At 29.9% G+C, this 20,777-nt stretch overlaps 1 protein-coding gene and 1 long non-coding RNA gene across 2 annotated transcripts; both read right to left on the bottom strand.

Annotated features, from left to right (window-relative positions):
* Window positions 1–11,213: 11,213 nt before the first annotated feature.
* On the bottom strand, window positions 11,214–13,251 carry LOC127744748 (uncharacterized). The gene is made up of 2 exons (XR_008005774.1): window positions 13,206–13,251; window positions 11,214–13,039 (listed from the first exon to the last, which is right to left on the bottom strand). It is a non-coding gene; the product is annotated as an uncharacterized LOC127744748 (long non-coding RNA).
* Window positions 13,252–14,894: 1,643 nt separating this feature from the next.
* On the bottom strand, window positions 14,895–17,170 carry LOC107472998 (RNA-binding protein 2-like). The gene is given in 8 exon segments (XM_016092530.1): window positions 14,895–15,059; window positions 16,094–16,207; window positions 16,329–16,433; window positions 16,541–16,602; window positions 16,718–16,857; window positions 16,859–16,882; window positions 16,884–16,974; window positions 17,098–17,170. Coding segments are annotated over 8 exon segments (774 nt in total).
* Between the last annotated feature and the right edge of the window lie 3,607 nt (window positions 17,171–20,777).

Raw genomic sequence — 20,777 nt, 5'->3', positions numbered from 1 at the left:
TTTGTATCTAATTGATGGCAATCAAAATCAACCCTAAAAATTAAACTTAACCTAGCTATCAATGGCGGCACAGTCATAGAGGTGTCATCACCATAAAGAAGATGAGGTGAGATGGAATAATCTATAATGAAGAAAAGAAAAAAGAAAGAAAGAAAAAATGGATTAAGTCGGTTATTTAATTATATAAAATGTATGACTTGGACTCTATGACCTACTATTTGTCTATACAAGTGGTACATGCTGAGCCATAGTCACAATTATATAATAATATTGTTAATGCATGCCTAAAAAATAAATAATGTTAGAAAATTAATATTTTCAGCTAATATTAGATAATTATTTTATTTATTTTAAATCATAAATTTTTTATTTTACTTCCTAATTATAAACTTTAAAATTAGTTAGTGTTGATTATATTAATTAAAAATTAATTTTTTATATTTTCTTGTAAATAAAAAAGGTTTTGTGAAGAGAGACGCAATATTTTTTGGATGGTTTATATATCTTTTTTATTTCATTTTATTGTTATAAGAATAAATAGATAAGAATATATATAAAAGAGTATAAAAAAATCCAGTTAAAAGATTTCAAAATAGTTTAATACATTTTAGAAATTGTTTATACAAGTTAAAACTGTCCTTTTATATCTAATATTTTGTTTGTGTACATTTTGTAATTTCTCAAATTGTAATGTAATAACAATTCAAAAAATAATTTTTAATTAGTTTGCCAGAAAAACAGTTTTAACTTGTCCAAATAATCTTTCAGATGTATCGGATTATTCTAAAATCTGGGTTGGGCAATTAATATAAAGATGGATACAAATGAAAATAGATTGGTTTGGACTAGAAGTGAGGAAAGGTTTATGTGTCACATTTTTTAATTAAGCTTTGATGTCAATGCCAATAGGTGTCCAGTGAAGTGTTCACTGCTTAATTTCTAATTGAGTTACGCAATTTGGTGTTTAATTTGAATGAAACTGGGAATTAATTAGTATAAGTAAACAAAATCTTGATGAGATATCACAACTCATACATACATACATGGATATTAAAATTAAATTTGACGTTTTTGTAAATTAAACTTACATTAAAATTTTTTTTATTCAATTAAATTAGGTATACACTAAAATCAACTATTATATTTGACCACTAGTATAAAATATATATTAAAAGACAGAATACATATTAAAAATATATCTGTATAAAAATATATAGTGAATATTTTTGTTTTTTATTAGTTAGTTGAAACTAACATTCTAAAATCATCATATACGCAAGATGAGAATTAACATCTCATGAATGATTTCTTGATTATTGGATGACTTAACATCTTTCTTGATTGAGATATTCAATTTATTTATTTTCTGTGTGTGCAACTTTTTTTCTCTTTTATTTTTTGGTATTACTCAAGCCTCAAGGTATTTATTGTCGACAGAAATTTCTTCACTAAAAAAGCTTTTCAAATGTAATAGATATTCGCCGAGAAACCATTTTCGTACGGAAATAAATTATTTAAATTTTTTTCTCAATTAATATTGTAAAATGTTATCTCACACTATTCAAAACTTAACTAAGATCAAATAAAAAATTGTGAAAAAAAAAGGCTTTTTATATAAAAATTATTGGTGTGTTATTTTTTATTATGAAAACCATAAATTGGAGAGTCGATTTTGTGTTTTAAAAATTTTAAAAAATTAAAATCCACAAATTAGAGGATAGATTTTGTATTACTTCACAAATCGAATGATAAGTTTTGTGTTTTAAAAAAAAAATTAAACTTCACAAATCAGATGGTTAAATTTGTGATCTTCATATAAAAAAACATATCAAATTTCACATATTATTAAAAAATATTATTATAAATTCAATATCAAAATCAAAAAGCCTGAAAAAAAAAGTCTTATATAATGTAAATTAAAATCACATTTTACAAAATCAACAAAATCAATTGAGAGTGAAAAAAAATTAAAAAATCTATTTCTCTTTCGATAAAGCAATAAACATTCCTAATTTTTTTTGTTTTTTGTCATAGGTATAGGCTTGAGGAACCAGCCCAACCCAGAGCCCGACCGGACCCGATATTCTGCTCCATTTACAGTTTTACTTTTACATCGAAATTAGAGTAGAATGCAAGTGTGATACATAGAAACTTTGATTAGTTGGGTTGGGCTATTGATATAAAGACTGGACCAACCAAGTTGGGCTATGATTCAGTGATATAATGAGCAGCATATTTTTTAAATTCCAAAATAAAAAAATACTCTAGTTAATTGCAACTCCATCAAAACCTCCAAACAAAAAAATATATCATCAACGAGTATAATTTAGTGGTTAGCCCGCTGAAGTAAATGTCACAAGTTTGGATTCTATCTTGTGTATGTAGATTATTAGTGAGCCACAAAACTTAAAATTTATAATGAATTAGTTTTTAATTTATCAAAATAAAAAATATAATAAAAAATAAAAAAATAAACCAATGTTTTATTTAATTAATAGTCTCCATCCGTTTTGTAGGTTTTATATTATTTGTTGCGGCTGGATTAAATATTACTTGAGATTTTAATATTTTTTAAAAAGTAAGTATTTAAAATTTTTAAAATTAGACACTTTAATTCTTCAAGTTTCAAAATATATAAAATAATCTTCAATATTTATGTCTGTTAGATAATACAGTTTATTTGATTGTTGACGTAAAATATTAACTTGTACACATAATTATTAAGTGTCTACGTATTCGAGTTAGACAATTCAGTTCTCAAAATAGTGAAGTAAAAAATAATGTTCGAAGAGTTTAAAAAATCTCAAAATAATTCTTAAAATATTTTAAAGATTTCAAAACAGTCCCTTCGAATATTTTTTATTTTTCTAAAATAAACTTAAAAAAATATTTTTAAGTTATTTTTTTTTGGTACAATTATTAATTTCAGTAGCACAAATAATTTTAACTACAAATTTATTTTATGTAACATTACAATCAATGAATTCCAAATCTTTCTAAGAAACATTAGATGTAGTTACTGTTAGTGATTAACAAAAAAAAAACTATATTATTTATGAAAAATAAACATTGAAGATTATTTTGTGTATTTTAAATCTTATAGAATTAAAGTGTCTAATTTTAAAATTTTCAATATCTGATTTGGATAATTAGTGTTAATTAAATACTATTTTTGTTCCGTTGTAATTGAATGAATATATAGCTTTTTCTTTTTTTTTTAAATAATATTTTTGGTCTTGGAAGAGTAAAATTGTCTTTATAAGCTGAGAATCATTGTCTTAACCCAACTTTGATTTAATTTATTTTTTATTTCCTTTTATTTTATTTTTTTGAAAGGGAGGGCAGTTGGAGTGCAAAACAAAATTGTCCACTAGTGAGTTGGGTGACATATGATTGTAATTTCATAACCACGTCGAATTGAACATAACAGAAGTTTGTCAGCAAAAACATAAAAAATAAAAAACATCAAAAAATAAAAAATAAAAAATAAAAAATAAAAAATAAAAAGCTGATACGGGATCTTTGATAGATGGATTGCCCTCCTTAATTGGGCCCTCGGCTTTCAACATATTTTTTAACAAATATATATTTTAATAAAAAAAACATTTACACACATATTTTGATACCTTTTCTAGATTTTGGTGTGATTTACAATTTTAAAGCCATTTTTGTATCATTAAATTGAATTTCGTTATATTAAATTACCATAGTTACCTCACTTTTTGTATATAATTAACACAATTAAATTAAAGAAATACACATCAAATAGATCAGCATCATCATTATACAAACTAACATGCAAGTCGAACATTCTAGCATCTTAATCACAAGCTAAGTTACCACTTATCATTGAAAGGGGCTAATTGTTGCATCTTCATTTTTTAACATATAGACTGATTTTAATCCAACAAAATGGAAGAAAATGGCAAATTCAAAGTCATCTCTAACCACTTAGATTTGTTTAATGGTTAATTTGAGTCGAATCTTATTTTGTGCATATAATAATTTATTATTGGTCAACGACAAACCTTAAATAAAATTCAAATTCGCATTGAATTAATCTTTGACCTGCAGACTGAAAAATAACGTAAAAAACAAAAGTAGTCTTTAATTTATAATCCACTTGAATCCGTCAAAGGGGTTTTATTTCAAGAGATGAACTATGGAACACCAAATTATTAATTAATCTTACACTACATATACAAAGTGAAGTATTAATTGAAATTGTTCAAAAGACTTCCGCCAGCTTATAAATTAGAAGTTTGTTTGTTATAAAATTATTTCTTTTAAAAATTTAAGTTGATAAAAAAATATTATAATTAGAGTTTTTTTTGTTAAGATGATAGATTAATAATTCCAAATTTTAGATATTACAACATCACAATATTCACGTCATATTACACACTCATACACCAACACTAAGAATTTCTGTCCACTATTGACCTTAGTCAAATCTCAAAGTCAGATGCATTTATTGCAAAATAAAGATCATTAGTTCATTACTACTAAACTAAGACCTTATGCACATAGTGGTTATATATCTTACATTGGTTAATATATATGTCTTAAAACACATATATTAAAATGGTGAAGCGTTTAGGAAGGAATTGGAAGAACTTCACAAGATGAGAAAATGGTGACCAGAGAGAAAATTGGGGTTCTCTCTCAATCTCAAAATTGATTTCATTGAATTGGTTTCTAACTCAATTTTACAGCTGGCTACAACTCTTAAATAACAACAATTAGCCTCCTAACTAACTATTATTTACAACTAACTCAGCTACTAACTCTAACAAATTAACTCTACATATTTTCTCATGTAACACCCCCTCTCAATCTAGAATCGATGCTTTCCATCATTCTTAGCTTGCTCAAACATTGTTGAAACTGATTGGGAGTTAATGCTTTGGTCAATATGTCTGCCACTTGATTGTGGGTGAAGATGGGTAGCAGCTTTGTGAGTTGCTCTTGGCATTTGTCTCTCACAATATGACAATCCATCTCTATATGTTTGGTTCTCTCATGGAATACTGGATTAGCAGCAATATGCAATACCGATTGACTATCACAGTATATTCCAATGGGTTTTTTAAGCTTTACTCTCAGATCTTGCAGCACATAAGTGATCCACTGTGCCTCCCGTGTGGCCATTGCTAGGGCTCTATATTCAGCCTCACATGAAGAATTAGAAACCGTACTCTGTTTTTTACTTTTCCAGGACACAATTGAAGTGCAAATATTAGCCCTTTTGTCGGTGTTCCTCCTAAGTATCTCAAAACTCTCAATGCTACTTTAAAGTGTATGTTTGTGGGACAATCCAAGTATTGATTTAGTCTCCCAATAGCATATCCAATTTCTGGCCTAGTATTGGTTAAATAGATCAATTTTCCAATCAGCTTCCTATATTCTGTATTGGACTGCAATGGATTTCCTGAAGTCTTACTCAATTTGATGGTGTAATCCATTGGTGTTTCTACTGGCTTGGAATTTAGTAGGTTATAATCCTTCAAGAGATCGAGGCAGTATTTCTTTTGATTCACCATGATCCCCCTCTTGCTTCGAATCACCTCCAAGCCAAGAAAGAACTTGAGTTCACCAATGTCTTTGATCTTGAACAAATGATGCAAATGTTGTTTGATAAAAGTGATTTCTGCCATGTCATCCCCTGAAACAATTAGATCATCAACATATACTAGTATAACTGTGAAACCAGAATCTGTAAATTTAGTGAAAAGGCTATAGTTGCTTCGAGACTGACAGTAACCAATTGAAAGAAGAGTGGAAGTGAGCTTGGTATTCCACTGCCTGCTAGCTTGTTTTAAGCCATAAAGGGAGCGATCTAACTTGCATACCAGTCCCGAATCAGAGAGGAAAAGTCCAGGAGGAGGCTTCATATAAACCTCTTCAGCAAGATCCCGTGTAAAAAGGCCGTGTTGACATCCAATTGATGCACGAACCAGCCTTTGACTGCTGCAATGGCAAGCAAGATTCGAAGGGTTGTCATCTTCACAACAGGGCTAAAGGTTTCAAGATAGTCCACCCCAGCCGTCAGGGTGAAGCCTTGTGCCACTAATCTGGCCTTGTGGCGTTCCACCGTTCCATCAGCATTGAGCTTCAATTTAAACACCCATCTGCAACCTACAGTTCTTTTTCCAGCTGAAAGAGGTGTTAGAGTCCAAGTCTTATTTTCTTTTAGAGCATTAACTCCACATTGATTGCTTCTTGTCAATTTGGATTAGTGATAGCCTCAGCATAGCATTTGGGTTCAGTGTGTATTGGCTGGAAGGTGGTTTGATTGACAAATTCAATGGATGATGGACATAATGGAATGAGGGGTAAGGTTGAATCTGGTATTGCGGATTCAAAAAATAGCAGGGTGGAATGTTCAAAGAAATTTTGTTTCAAATCATGAATAATGTCAAACTGATGTTCAAAAAATTTTTCATGAAAACATTGTGAGGGATGAGTTATGCTGTAATCTGGTGTAGCTAATAGAGCTGATGAAGCAGTCATGCATTGAAAATCAGCAAGGTATGCTGGTCTTTTTGTCTCTCTAGTGGACCTTCTTAATGGTTGCATAGTGGAAGTGGGTGAAGATTGAATGTTTGTATGAGAGGATGCTGATGGTGTTAATGGTGCATGATCTAAAGGTGAGGTCCTAGATGTAGTTTGTTGTGTGTGTGACTGTTGAATCTCAATGCACAAGGGATCATCAAATGTATGTAAATCATGTATGCAAAAATATGGATGTGTTTTATGCTCAACTTTCTCATTTTGTACAGTTTCTTGTATTGTAAAAGGCAAGACAAATTCATAAAAAATAGTGTTTCTTGAAATGAGAATATCTCTATTGCTAAGATCATACAGTAAGTGTCCTTTAACCCCTTCCTTTATACCAAGATAGACACACTTCCTAGTCCTCTTATCTAGTTTGCTTCTATGATTCACTAGTGTAGATGCATACACCAAACATCCAAAGATTCTGAGATATGAAATATCTGGCTGTTTATCATATAACAATTGATATGGTGAGACTTTTTTTAAAATACTGCTGGGAATTCTATTCATCAAGTGAACTAAATGTGCCACAGCATAATTCCAAAATTTCTTGGGCAAGTTGGAGTGAAACATTAGTGCTCTTGTTATTTTTAAAATATGCTGATGTTTCCTCTCAACTATTCCATTCTGTTGAGGCGTCTCAACACATGATGTTTGATGTATGATTCCCTTTAGTGCATAGAAAGCATTAATCTTGAATTCAGGTCCATTATCTGTTCTAATCTTCTTGATAGTGATACCAAATTGAGTTTCAATTAATTTGACAAAATTTTTAACTAATTCAGCAGCTTCACTTTTTCCTTTCATGAAGTAAATCCAAGTGAATCTACTTTTATCATCTACTATCATTAAGAAGTACTTAAAACCAGAAATTGATACAGTATTTATTGGACCCCAAATGTCAATATGCACAACATCAAATCGATTCTTACTTTGTGTAATTCTTGGTACAAAGAAATTTCTCTTTTGTTTTGCATAGTGACAAGAGTCACATGGCTTAATACAACTAAAAAATTGTAAATCAGTGTATGCCTCTTGCATCACCTTTATTCTATGATTCGGCAAATGCCCTAACCTAAGATGCCATAGTGCAGAATGATCAGGATATGATGAATGTGATGTGTGTGTATTGATGCATGCTGAATTTGATGTAGCTGGAACAGGTTGAAGTTTTCCAAATGCATACAATCCACTTCGCTGTTCAGCTACACCAACTGTCTTCAATGTTTTCTTTTTTTGAATTGCACAACCATTTTCATCAAAAATCAATTGACATTCAGAATCTAGAGTTAATTTTGAAACCGATATCAAATTGAATTTAAAAGTTGGAATGTAAAACACATTAAACAGTTATAAATTTTTATGAAAAATAACATTTCCTGCTAGTGTTGCAATTGTTCTAGTTCCATCAGGCATGTTAATGACATAGGGTTAATTTTATAAATTCTATGGAAGGATTTGTGTGAGTAAGCTACATGGTTTGTGGCACCTGAGTCAATGACCCAGGATCTTGGGCTAAAAATAGAAAGTGACATGATATAGGATATACCTTTGTTGGACGGGAGAGTAGTGGTGCTAATCTGATTGATGCTATGCCTTGGCTGAGATTCTTGGTTTTGCAGAAGAGCAAGCAATGCTTCCCTCTGCTCTAAAGTAAAATAAGGCTCAGACCTATCATCCATTTCTCTCTGGGACTGCATCTGCATGTTGTTGTCTTTATCATCATCTTCAGCAACTATGTTGTTGAATGAGCTTTGATTGTTCTTGAGATTAGGAGGATATCCATGCTTCTTGTAGCATACGTCAATTAAGTGCCCTAATTTTTCACAGTAGGTGCACTGTTTTTGACTTCTTCCTCCTCTGCCTCTGCCCCCTCTAACTCTGCCTCTGTCTCTCATATTGCTATTATTAACCTCACTTCTTAAGTTTGCACTACTGCTTCTTGCATTCATCGTCAGTGCATTGTTGTCTAGGATTTCAGGCATATTTAGCTGTCTTTCTTGCTGTAAAACAGAGGCAAACATATATTCTAGCTTCGGCATTGGCGTCATTAGCATGATTTGTGATCTCACAGTGGCGAATTGATCACTTAATCCTCTCAAGATCCTTACCACTTGGAATTCTTCTCTGTAATTCCTCATGATACTAGGCTCGCAAGTGCACATATCAATGCATCTTGAACAGTTTGGCACAGGGCGAAAGTTTTCTAGTTCTTCCCATATTGTTTTCAATTGTGTGTAATAATCTGTCACAGATAGTTCTCCTTGCTTGCTTGCAAACATCTCCTCTTCCAACTTAGCAATTTTGTACATGTCTCCTTGGCAGTAACGTTCTTTTAGTTCTTTCTATAATTCTTCCGCCGAGTCGATCCAAAGGACGCTTTTAGCTATGTTAAGACTCAATGAGTGATTAATCCACGAGACTACAAATGTATTGCATCTCTCCCATGCATCAAACAGTGGATCTCCTTGTGTTGGTCGCTGAAGTGAACCATCTATGAACCTGATCTTGTTCTTTCCTCTCAGTGCTCTCCACATTGCTCTCTCCCATACTTGATAATTGTTGTGCTCTAATGCAATAGGAATTAGGGCTGTCCCCGAATTTTCTCCAAGATGCAAGAAATACGGACTTACCGGATCTAAAGCTAGATTCTGCTGGTTCTTGTTTGAATTTGAATGCATTTGATTTAGCTGATTTAGAAGACTTCTCAGCGTTTGCAGATCGATTGTTGGATTCGCCTCTGATGCCATTTGCAACTGATGCTGGAATTCGCAATCAATTGCGCAATCTTCTTCCCAAGACTCACTAATCGGAAATGGTTACCTGAATCTTTGAATCTTGTTCAGGCAACATAGATCTCATTAGTCTCTATCGTTTGAGTCTCAAAAGAAAGTGAATAAAATAGTGGAGGAGGAAGAAAGAAGACGTAGAATGAAAGGAGATTCAGAAAAAGGAGGGAAAAATCTAACAATAGTGAAATTCAACGAAATTCCTACCGATTCATCTTTTTTGAAGTTCAATTCCTTGCTGATTTCTTCCTTCCACGCTCACCGCACCATGTTGAAATGGTGAAGCGTTCAGGAAGGGATTGGAAGAACTTCACAAGATGAGAAAATGGTGACCAGAGAGGAAATCGGGGTTCTCTCTCAGTCTCAAAACTGATTTCATTGAATTGGTTTCTAACTCAATTTTACAGCTGGCTACAACTCTTAAATAACAACAATTAGCCTCCTAACTAACTATTATTTACAACTAACTCAGCTACTAACTCTAACAAATTCAGCTACTAACTCTAACAAATTAACTCTACATATTTTCTCATGTATCAACATATTTTAAAAATAACATATATCATTAGAACACATTTTAATTAGCTAAATCCCAAGATAATTAATAAAGAAAGAAGAAAATTTCGTTTAATAAGGTCTAATAGTTAAAAGACTTAGATTCTTTTGTCTTTTTTTTGGGTCAATATATAACTAATAATAATCGGTACGATATCTAAAAGTATTTGCTTAACTTACTAAAAAAGATTAAAAATTAATATTTAATTTAAAATTATAAAATTAAATAATTATTAAATATTTAAATTTTATTATAAAAAAAATTAGCAAGAATTAGACAACAAATTATAAACACCATAAAATTCATGATAACTAATTTACTCAAAAATAGAAAAATTGATGAACAATATATGCATGGATAGACGAAGAACCTCAATTTGCTACCCAAGCAGTAGAAAGTGGGACTCCAAAAAGTTTCTGGGGTCACTTGATTTTTGTTCTCATCACAACAATTATTCATGGAAAAGTAGTATGCTTTGATGACCACAAAAGCTGTTTTACGGGAATTCAACAACCATAACTCTCTCTATCTCTCTCTCTCAAAATCCCAGGGCTTCAACTTTATGTGTTTTTTTTTTAAAAGTCAAAAAGATCCAATTTCCCAAAAGCAGATTCTTTATTATATATGCGAGGTAGATTTCGGTGAACTTCATGGGTAATTTCACACAATTAAAAAGGTGGCAACAGATGCAAAAATGCATTTATTAATGGGCTTATAACCTGTAACAAACTTTTACATTTATTTATGGGTTTATAACCCTAATAATAATAATAATTTTGCCACAAGTTCCTTAAAGTTGTTTAATTATCTTGGAAAATTTTTTATTTTTGGATTTATTTATCATGTATCTTAAAAGTACATGTTAAAATTATAAAATAAAAATTTTTATTAAAAATTAAAAAAATTAAATTTTCAATATATCTGTTTTATATTTATTAAATAAAAATATTTAAAATTTTTTATTAGTGAAAAACTTATCATGTGGACATGTTAGCTAAACCTTTTAAGTTTTTTATATATTTTATATAATAAATACTTTTAAAACTTTATATGAATTTTTTTTTTACAAACTTTCTACATTTAACACTCTACTTGTTAGCAAAATAATAATAATACATGTGACACTTCATGAGGTCATAAATTTTCAGAGGCCAAAATATATATGTAGACAATTGGTAACTGAAATTTTTTTTATCTTTTCAACCAAAATCCATGTTTCGAGATTTGGTAATTTGGTGAAATTCAACTGTTTTTTACTTTGTTTCTAAAATTTTAGAAACATATATTTAATTATTTAATATAACTCTATATTTTTAAATTATTTTTCTTTCAATGTGAAGATTATGAATTCCACATGTAAAATATTAGTCTGTGAATGGCACAATGGTAAATACAATTGATAAAAGAAAACAAAAATACAGTGGTGAATATAATAATGAGCATTGTGTTTAGAATTTGGATCTTCTAAATTTTAAATTTGTATTTTAAAAAATAAAGTATTATCTTTTACTTTTGAATAATTTCTCTCTTATATTTACTCTTGGTCCCACTGATAAAATAAATAGTGAGAGATTACATTTTAATCTCTAAAATAAAATTCAAAATTTAGAGCATCCAAATCCGTGTATTTATGTTATTGTTGTTCCCCTGTCTTCTAGTTATATTGACCGTCTTCTGAAATCAAACTTATTATTTATGAGAGTGTTGTCTCTTCTAATAAAGGAGACACTACAATATACAATAATAATTCATTCTAAAATCAATTATTGATTCTCTTCATAAAAATAAAATTATATATTATTCCATGTACTAATACAAATAAAAGGCTTACTTGCCAATATTTTTGTACACAATGCATGTAAGGAAGCATATTATTATTTCATTTAGAATATAATAATGTGTTGTTTTAAGAGATATATGAATTATTGAAGGACACTTATTTTCGGTTTATTCTCTTATACGAGCTTAATGAATATTGAAATAAATTTAAACAGAAGGAAAACAAAGAATCTTGTATATATTTATTCTTTAAATTAATATGTACAAAATTAGGCTCTTAGATATAAAAAATGAGATTTTAAATAAACCTAAGGAAATTTCAAGAAAAAATGTTTTTTTTTTCATGAAAAAACAAAAGGTAAACCCACAATAAAACATATCAATAATTGAAAATATCAATTCAGATCTAACAATATTAATTCAGTATATGATAATTAATTCATGTGGACAAGAAAAGCAGGGAAAAGTATAGATCTATGAGGTTACCGAAAATATCATCAAGTTAAGTGCTATGTTTAGTAATATGAATTTGTCATTCTGATTGATGGATCCAATAAATCACAAGCCTTAAATTTTTAGAGAGATTAAGAAGCAATATTTGATATTGATTTTCGATATATGATACTACTACTCCTATATAGTCCCTGCAGGCTATTTATTTTTTTTTTACAAATTAATTATTATCATAACGATCAAAAGTATGCATTGATTTTATCACATAGTATTGACAATATTTGAAGACAAGACTATTAAGAAAAGGGTCTCATCCACTTTGATTCAAATTCATAAATCATAACTAAATGATTATTTAAGACTCATGACCATACCTTACAAAAACTGACGATATTAGAGACAAAAAACAATATAGGCCAGAAAAGTAGAAAACCCTAATAAAGAAAGATAAAAAAGAATAGGTAAAGAGAGAGAGAAAAGGTAAAATGAAAATTACTCTTTTTTCTTTTTCTTTTTTTTTTTAAAAATGAAAAAGAGGAGAGAATGTTTAACTGAGATTTAAAGGCGACCAGATCTGAGAAAAAACATGGCAGAAACAGACAGATCCGATGCTAGAAAATTAAAAATTGAAATTAAAAAATTTTTTTTTAATAAATAGTTGTGGGCAAGATCTATAGATCATAGAGCTAATGATGATGAACAAGAAAATAATTTTTATTTAAAAAATAAAAAGTATTACAAACCTGACACAACAAAGAACACCATCATCACAACATGATCAGAGAGAGGAAAAGAAAGAAGCTGCTAAGAAAAAAAAGGGAGTAATGATGGTAACCTTTTGAGCCTCCAAGTGAAGTGAAGAACAAAATTGGTCAAATTCATCATCATTACACCAATCTGCAAACTACTAACATACCCACGTCTTTAATTCATCCAAAAACAAAAACCCATCATTCAGATCTACCTATTCTTAAGAAAAAAACAAAACTTTTTCATAGTACAACTAGTAAATTAATTTTTAAAAATTAGAAAAAAAAATAAAGCTAAGAAGAGAGAGAGAGGAACCAAACCTATGAAGTAGTAGTCCATGACTTCCATGAGCAGAATTTCTCGATATTATGGATGATCAAGATGATATGATGAAAGGGTCCTCGAGCCAGACAACATTCCCCTCAAAAGACAAAGCTTCCTCATAGCATGTATATTTATATTCCCAAAATGCCCTTCTATGTGTTCATCTATGTGTGCTATCTAATATTCATCTATGTATATATTTTCACTCTCTCTTTATTTTTACTCTTGTTTTTTTTCTCTCTCCCCCACGAGTCTCGGCTATGTTCAAGGGGGGTAAGAGAGAAAGAGAGAGAAGGAAGAAGAAGATGATGAGTGGGTGAATGAGAATGAAGAAGGGGGATGCAGAGAGAGAAGTGAAGGTTATTATATAAATAAAAGAAATTAAAAGAAGCTAAGGGAAATGGGGAAAGGCAATGTTAGAAAAGATATAAGAGGATTGGTGCATGGGTAGACCCTATCTTCCTTTTTTCTTATTTTCCATTAATAGCCATCACTCCATGCACTCAACTTTTCACAATCTCTCACTTAATCAAGTATCAATGTATCATGTCTCAACTAACAATGTTATATATGTGAATAAGTAATAATATATATTCTTTAATTAAAACATCTTTCTAACTAAAATGCATTTTTACTTACCGAATGTTTTAAAGTATAAATTATATGAATTTAATTTTGATACACTCTCAGTGTAAAGTAATTTTATACATGTATCTAATTATGCGATATCACATTATAAAAATAACTATTTTTAACATTAACCACGTGAATGATAATCTAAAAGAACGGATATAGTTGCACGACTATGCAATATCTTTACACTGTTAGTGTATTAAAATTAAATGCTAGAAAAAAAGTATCGACAAACAATGTAAATATTAAACAACATATACAATTATTAAAATCAGATTCTCAATATATTATAATAATTAATTTTTTAATTTAAACTATTAGAGTTAGATAATATAACCTCTTCTTAATATACTATCACATCACATTTTCATTCCATCTCAACCCTCCTCGCCCTCCTCCACCCACACTGTACGGTCCTCCCCTCCACATCCAAAACTCGCTCTCGGTGCCGGAAACAGCCATTTTGATGCATCATAACGCCGTCATTCCCCCTAACGTCGTTCATACGCAGTCGAAACACCACTGCCCATGCACGTCACCACTATCCCCACAGCTCGTGCCGATGTCGGAGACAGTTGTGCCATTTCACCCGTTTTTAAAGAAATTGTCAAAAGAAATAAGCACAACACTTTTTTAAAGAATGAAATGAATAAAATAAAAAATTGGACTGGAGCTCAATGGTAAAAGGATACTCATCTATGTCAACGTGGTTCTTGTTAACGACAACCATTATGAGCTTGTCGCACTCGGATTCCATCCACATCGTCATGAACGACACCAAATTTAGTCTGGGGTTTTCGTCCAGCACGAGCTCGTCGTTTATTATCCGATACGCTGTCTCTTTGGGTTATTTTAGTAGGTATACAACTGATTATTTTAATTCTTATATGCTGGATGATTATTTTAGTAGGTACATGGATGGTTATTTGATTTGGAATGTGTTTAGTTAGATACAATTAAAATATGTTGGATGTTTAATTTACTAGGTATGCGTATGATTATTTTTTGTCCTTAAGTGGATGGTTATACTTAAGTGCCGATGAGGGTCCTTATTAGCGAACCAGCGGCAGTGAAGAGGATCCCGACGACGACAATGGGGGCTGGTTGGCGACCAAGCGACAGCGTGAAGAACCCAGGAGGCGACGATGATGTTTGGTGAGGAAGAGAGTGACGCCGGCGAAAGGGGCTAGTTGGTGAGACGGCGACGGAAGAGGCCACTACAAGAAAAAGCAATATTTGTAACAAAAAAATTGTTACAAAAAATAAAATTTTGAAACTAAAGAAATTTGTAACAAAAAAGGGGTTGTTGCAGTATGTCCCGTTATAAAAAGTTTTTCTAACAAAAAATAAAACTGTTACAATTCAAAGTAATATCTTGTAAAAAAATTTTTTGGTACAAAAATCAAAATTCGTTACAAAAATGATAACAAATTTTGATTTTCAAAATAGTTTTTGTGACAATATATTTTTCTCTATTATAAAATTTTGTTACAAAATATAACTTAATTTTGTAATATTTTGTTTTCTTTAGTTACAAAGCACAATATTTATTTTGTAATAATTTTTTAAATAAAATTACATACATAATTTACCAAATTATTTTTGTAATTAATCGTTATATTAACTATTTTACTGAGTAAGTCAATATTTATATAATATGTAAAAATATAGATAATTCAAACATGCTTCATTTAACTAAAATTATTTTAAAACAAAATAACATTAATGTCTATGTTGATTAGTTCTATAAGTTATATTTCTTACACAAGTTCAACCAAAAGTTAAAACTCTAACATAGATTAGTGTCTCTATGAATCAAAATATTCTTGAGTCATTTAAGTAGCATGTTATCACCATTTTAGCACTCCTGTAAATGAAAAAAAAAACGAAACAAAAAATTAGAATAACATATAATACCAATTACAATTTTTTTCATTAACTTTTATTCAAAATTTTTAAAAAAATTTTGGCAGAACCTCTCCTAAAACTTGGATATTTTCACCGTCTACGGTTCCATCAATAACAACTAATTCATTACTTATTTCTAAGCAATACACAACCAAATAATAGGACATTTGTCATTTATCAACCATGACACAAGTAAAATGTAATAAATAGATCCATATACAATTAAACTATACTAATAATATATGAATCATCTATGAATATGTATTAAAACCATAAGTGATTTTAGGAGTCCTTTAATTGTCTAGTTTCTTTCATTGTCAAAGCACGCTATAAAAGAGTTCACAATGGCTTGTTGAGCTTCCAATTGAGCTTTCACTCGAGTTAATGCTTCATCTTGCCATGTTCGTTGCTCTTCAAATTTTTCTTTAAGCACATCTATTACACAAGCAAAATTCAACTAAAAAATTCAATAAATAAATTCAATTCATTGTATATACCAAACAAGTTAATGTATCCTCTAATTTGAGAACCTTCATCTAAGTTATGACATACTTAAATAATTTAGTTAGATGATTTACATGAACAAATAGAGAACTTTCTTTTGTATAATTATTCATTGCAGTTGCTGCATAAACTGGATTTGCAAAATCCAAAAAACAAAGAATAAGAGGATCTCCACCACACTGTAATGAACATGCATTTTAATGAAAAAGAAGTCACGGTGAATTTCAACTAATATCCACACACTCAAAATTGGAGAAGCTAATAATATTACCAACAACACACTTACATGTTTGGTTCTTTTTCTCACAAGCCTCACTTCTCTATATCCAACAAAAGGGCAAAAAATGTCTAAGATAACATCAAAGAATGTGAAAAAGTGAATTAAAACTAAAGAAGAGCTCATAAAACAAAAGTAAATAACAAAATTAAATCCTCAAGCAGTGCATCTTCAGAAAAAGGATACGAGCCATTTCTCTTCTTTTGCTATTGGAAGGGAGACCTTCAACATATAAAGTACTTAAAGCATCCAGAGGTAGAGAAACTGTTTCTGACCCTGACCTGGAAATTGCATCTCCTGGTAGCTGACCACCATAACCAATCCCGTCCATTTGGAGCAACATCAGGACCAACCGTGATGCCTAATTATAGAAGGATCACTTAATGATTGACCTGGAAATCCACCAATCACCCTTGACAATCTGAAACCACCAATTGCACTGGCTTCGCGGAATCATGAATAATGCATCACAAGCATATTCAGAACAAAACAAAAGAAAAAAATGATATAGTACAAATACAAGATATTGAACATTAAAATGAAGAGGATAAAGGGGAGGTCCTTACCTGAACTGGCAGCGAAGGGGAAGAAAAGAGCAACAGTGAGCCAGAGAGACCAGAGAATCAGAAATACAGTCATCCAGATACACTATAATGCTTAAATCTAATTCAATTCGACAGCACTGGCAGCAATAAATATAAAGCTTCAATCCTAAATTAACGAATCATAAACCCTAACTAACTACATCAGAATGACATAATGTACTACTTTATATGTTGAAATTTCAAAACCACAACACTATTTACCTTCTAAATGATGCCAAAATGATGAACACATCAGCAGTAGGATGAGCAGCACAAGCTACTTCAATGCTGCAACAGAATAAAACTAAACGAGATAATAAAACAATAAAATTAAAAGAATCTCACTTAGCCAACTGCAGAAATATGCCCAAAAAAGTGAAACCAAATAATTAGATACAAAATCATAATCGAGAACAAATTCAGAAAAAAAAATCCTAAGGAAATAACAATCAGAAACATAAAAAATTCAAAATACTTAAAATAATCAGAAGGTTTCATATGTTCTAAAATTCAACAGAAGAGGGAGGAGCTGGAATTTCAAAACGCAACGGAAATGGCTGAACAAATGGATGAACAACGGCAGAATGTAGGCTGAACAACGGCAAAACGGATACTGAACATAGGATTGAACACGCGACAGAACAGAGACTAAGCAGGCACTGGAAGATGATGGTTGGAGAAGCGGCAGAAGCACGAAAAAATTAACGGCGGCGGATGCATGGTGAAACAGAGGCAGAAGCATCGCTAACAAGGGCTGAACAGATGCTTTGCGACGACGGTGAAGCAGTGCGGACGCGATGGACCAGACACGACGACACCGAAGCGGTGCAGTATCACCATCGATGGTGACGATGGCAACAACGGCTTCACGTAGCTCCAATGGTGACGACGGTGACGGAGCTAGCAGTGACGAGGGCAGTCAGGCTCCCCTCCAGTGGCGGCGGTGCTACTTCCTCTCTCCCTCGCGAGCTCGTCTCTCTCTTCGCGTTGCGACTCTCCCGATGGTAACACAACGATGGTGACGGTGGCAGTGACACCCACCGACACCGTCTCTTTTTTTCCCCTCTCCTTCCTTCTCCTTCTACCCCCCTTGAGCTCCCCCTTCTCTTTTCTTTTCTTTTCTTTCTGTGTGTGTACGGTGAAGGGCTAAGTGTGTATGGGGTGTGGGGTGGAGGGGTTTTTCTTTCTGTGTGTGTGTATGGTGAAGCGCTAAGTGTGTGTGTACTAAAATTTTAAATTCTAAATAAAAAATATCTAAATATTTATGAAAATTATATGAGTTTTAATTAATTTTGAATTCAAAATCTCATCACTTTAATTTAATTATTTTTTGGTAAATAATTTTTCGAACATAAAACCATAAATAACTATAATAAATCACAAATAATTTATTATTTATTTTTCTAACAATCAGCGATCTTAGAGGTTTAATGATGAGTGTTGGGTTGTAGTGGATTTAGAACTAGTAGAGGGAAGAAAAAAAAGCAAAGCTCTATATTTTGTTTTTAAAGAAGTTTTTTTAAAAATTTGTTTAAATGTAAAAATATATTAAATTTTAGAGTGATAATGAAACAAAAAATAATATTTATTATAAATTTATTTAAAATAAGAGAATGAGGTAACCCAGCGAAGCAGCGATGACATTTTTGCCTTTTACAATGAGACGATGACCTTAAGTGTGAGAGATCAGGTGGAGCCGTGTAGACATTAAGAGTGAACAAGGACGGCGAACATCAGAATGAAAAGTGAAAGTGAGGATTAGAATTAGGATTTTTACTTTTTACATTTATTTTTATTTTTAAATTTTAACTATTTTGATTTATGTTTAATAATTATTTTTTTATTTAAAAAATTAACTTTTAGTCAACATTTAACACTTGATTATTAGTAAAAATTATATATTAATTTTATAAAAAAATATAAAATAATATATACAATTTTTAAAAATTGATTATTTAATCTTTAATTTTTTTAAAAAAATAATAATTAATTTAAATAATATTTTAAAAAATTAAATTTTTAAAACAAAATAAAATTATCTTAAAGAAACATTTTAAAATAATCTTTTTTAGTTACAGAAATTCTTATATTTTGTGACAAACAATATTGAATTTTGTGATAAATTAATTTTTTATTACAAAATAGTTAGAATTTTTGAAACAAATGAATATTTTGTTACAAAATATTTTAAACTTTTGCAACAACTTCATCTTTTGTTACAAAATATTATAAAATTTTGCAACAAAACACTAGTTCGTTACAAAAGCTAATATGATTTGTAACAAAAAAATCAAGTCGTTACAAAATAACAAAACATTTTGTAACAAATTATATTGTTATTACAAAATATTATTATTATGTAATAATTACCAATTTTTGTTACAAACAAATTTTTTTTTGTAACAATTTTAAATTTGTTATAAATTTTTTGTTCAAGTGTTCTTTTTTCTTGTAGTGAAGGTTTGGAAAATGATACTTTGATAAATTAGGGTATAATGAATGGTTAAAATTTTTAAATTACTGAATAAAATTTTTTGGTTGAATAATTTGGATAAATTTTTTTTTATTTTATTGGACAAAATTTCTAAAATTATTCACATTCTTCATCTTCTCAATGTCTATCTAACAGAGCCAAACTCTAAATTATATTTACCAGCAATGATCTAACTTTTTAATAATATTTACTATCAATAAAATATCTTTTTAAGTGAGATAAAAGTTAAATATATTTTTTTATCTTGATAAAAACATAAAAATATACCATTGTTTAGAAATAATACGAGAATATTTAAGCAATCAGGCAGAAAGATATATGAATATAATAATTATGTTATTCACTAGAGTATAATTATTTATATATTTTTTTATTATTTAAATTTTAGAAGTTATTGTTTCATAACATGACATTAAGCTTCTGTTTTTTAGAAATTTAGAGTTTAACTCATGTTAATCTCAAAAGAGATAATTTTAGCATAAGATCAATAATGATGAACTAGAAAACTTACACAAAAATTTATGCAAACACAAAGAAGCTATGTATTGTGTGAATAAATGTACTAAAAATATAACAATTTATGTGCATTCTTTTATCAGTATAAACTTTTGAGAGATATAATTTTATGACATTAATAAAATATAAACACTTTACTGAGTTGTTATATTTCTGTATTAAGTATATTTTTTATATGACACTTATTTAACATTCATTCAACACGAGTATCTTTTGTGTTCAACTATGTTTTAACAAAGTAAGAACTTCTTTGAAGACAAAGGATTCGGTGGTCCCAGAACGTTTGGACCATTAAATGGTCCCATAACAAAACATGTTTTTTAAGTTCTTTTAATAATTGCTAAATAGTCCTTTTCTAATTTTAATTACAAATTAACTCCATATATTTTATTTAATTATAAAAACTATTTTTATTAAATTATTATTTTATGAATCAACTATTATGTTTATTAACAATAAAAAACAATAACGAATTATATCTTCCATTGATCGTAATAAAGCTTTTGGCCATTCCAATGAATTAAAAGTTTATATTTGATCCGTGACGTTCGTCCAAGCCGTAAAATCGTGTTTCCTTAAAAACCAATCGATTGGATTATCAAAACAATCGATTGAATTATAACTCAATCGATTGGATTACAGTTTATCACAA

The sequence above is a fragment of the Arachis duranensis genome, chromosome 2 (assembly GCF_000817695.3).
Source record: "Arachis duranensis cultivar V14167 chromosome 2, aradu.V14167.gnm2.J7QH, whole genome shotgun sequence".
Classification (NCBI taxonomy): Eukaryota; Viridiplantae; Streptophyta; class Magnoliopsida; order Fabales; family Fabaceae; genus Arachis; species Arachis duranensis.
Note: the sequence above shows the minus strand (reverse complement) of the source record. Positions and strands in the feature narration are given on the sequence as shown.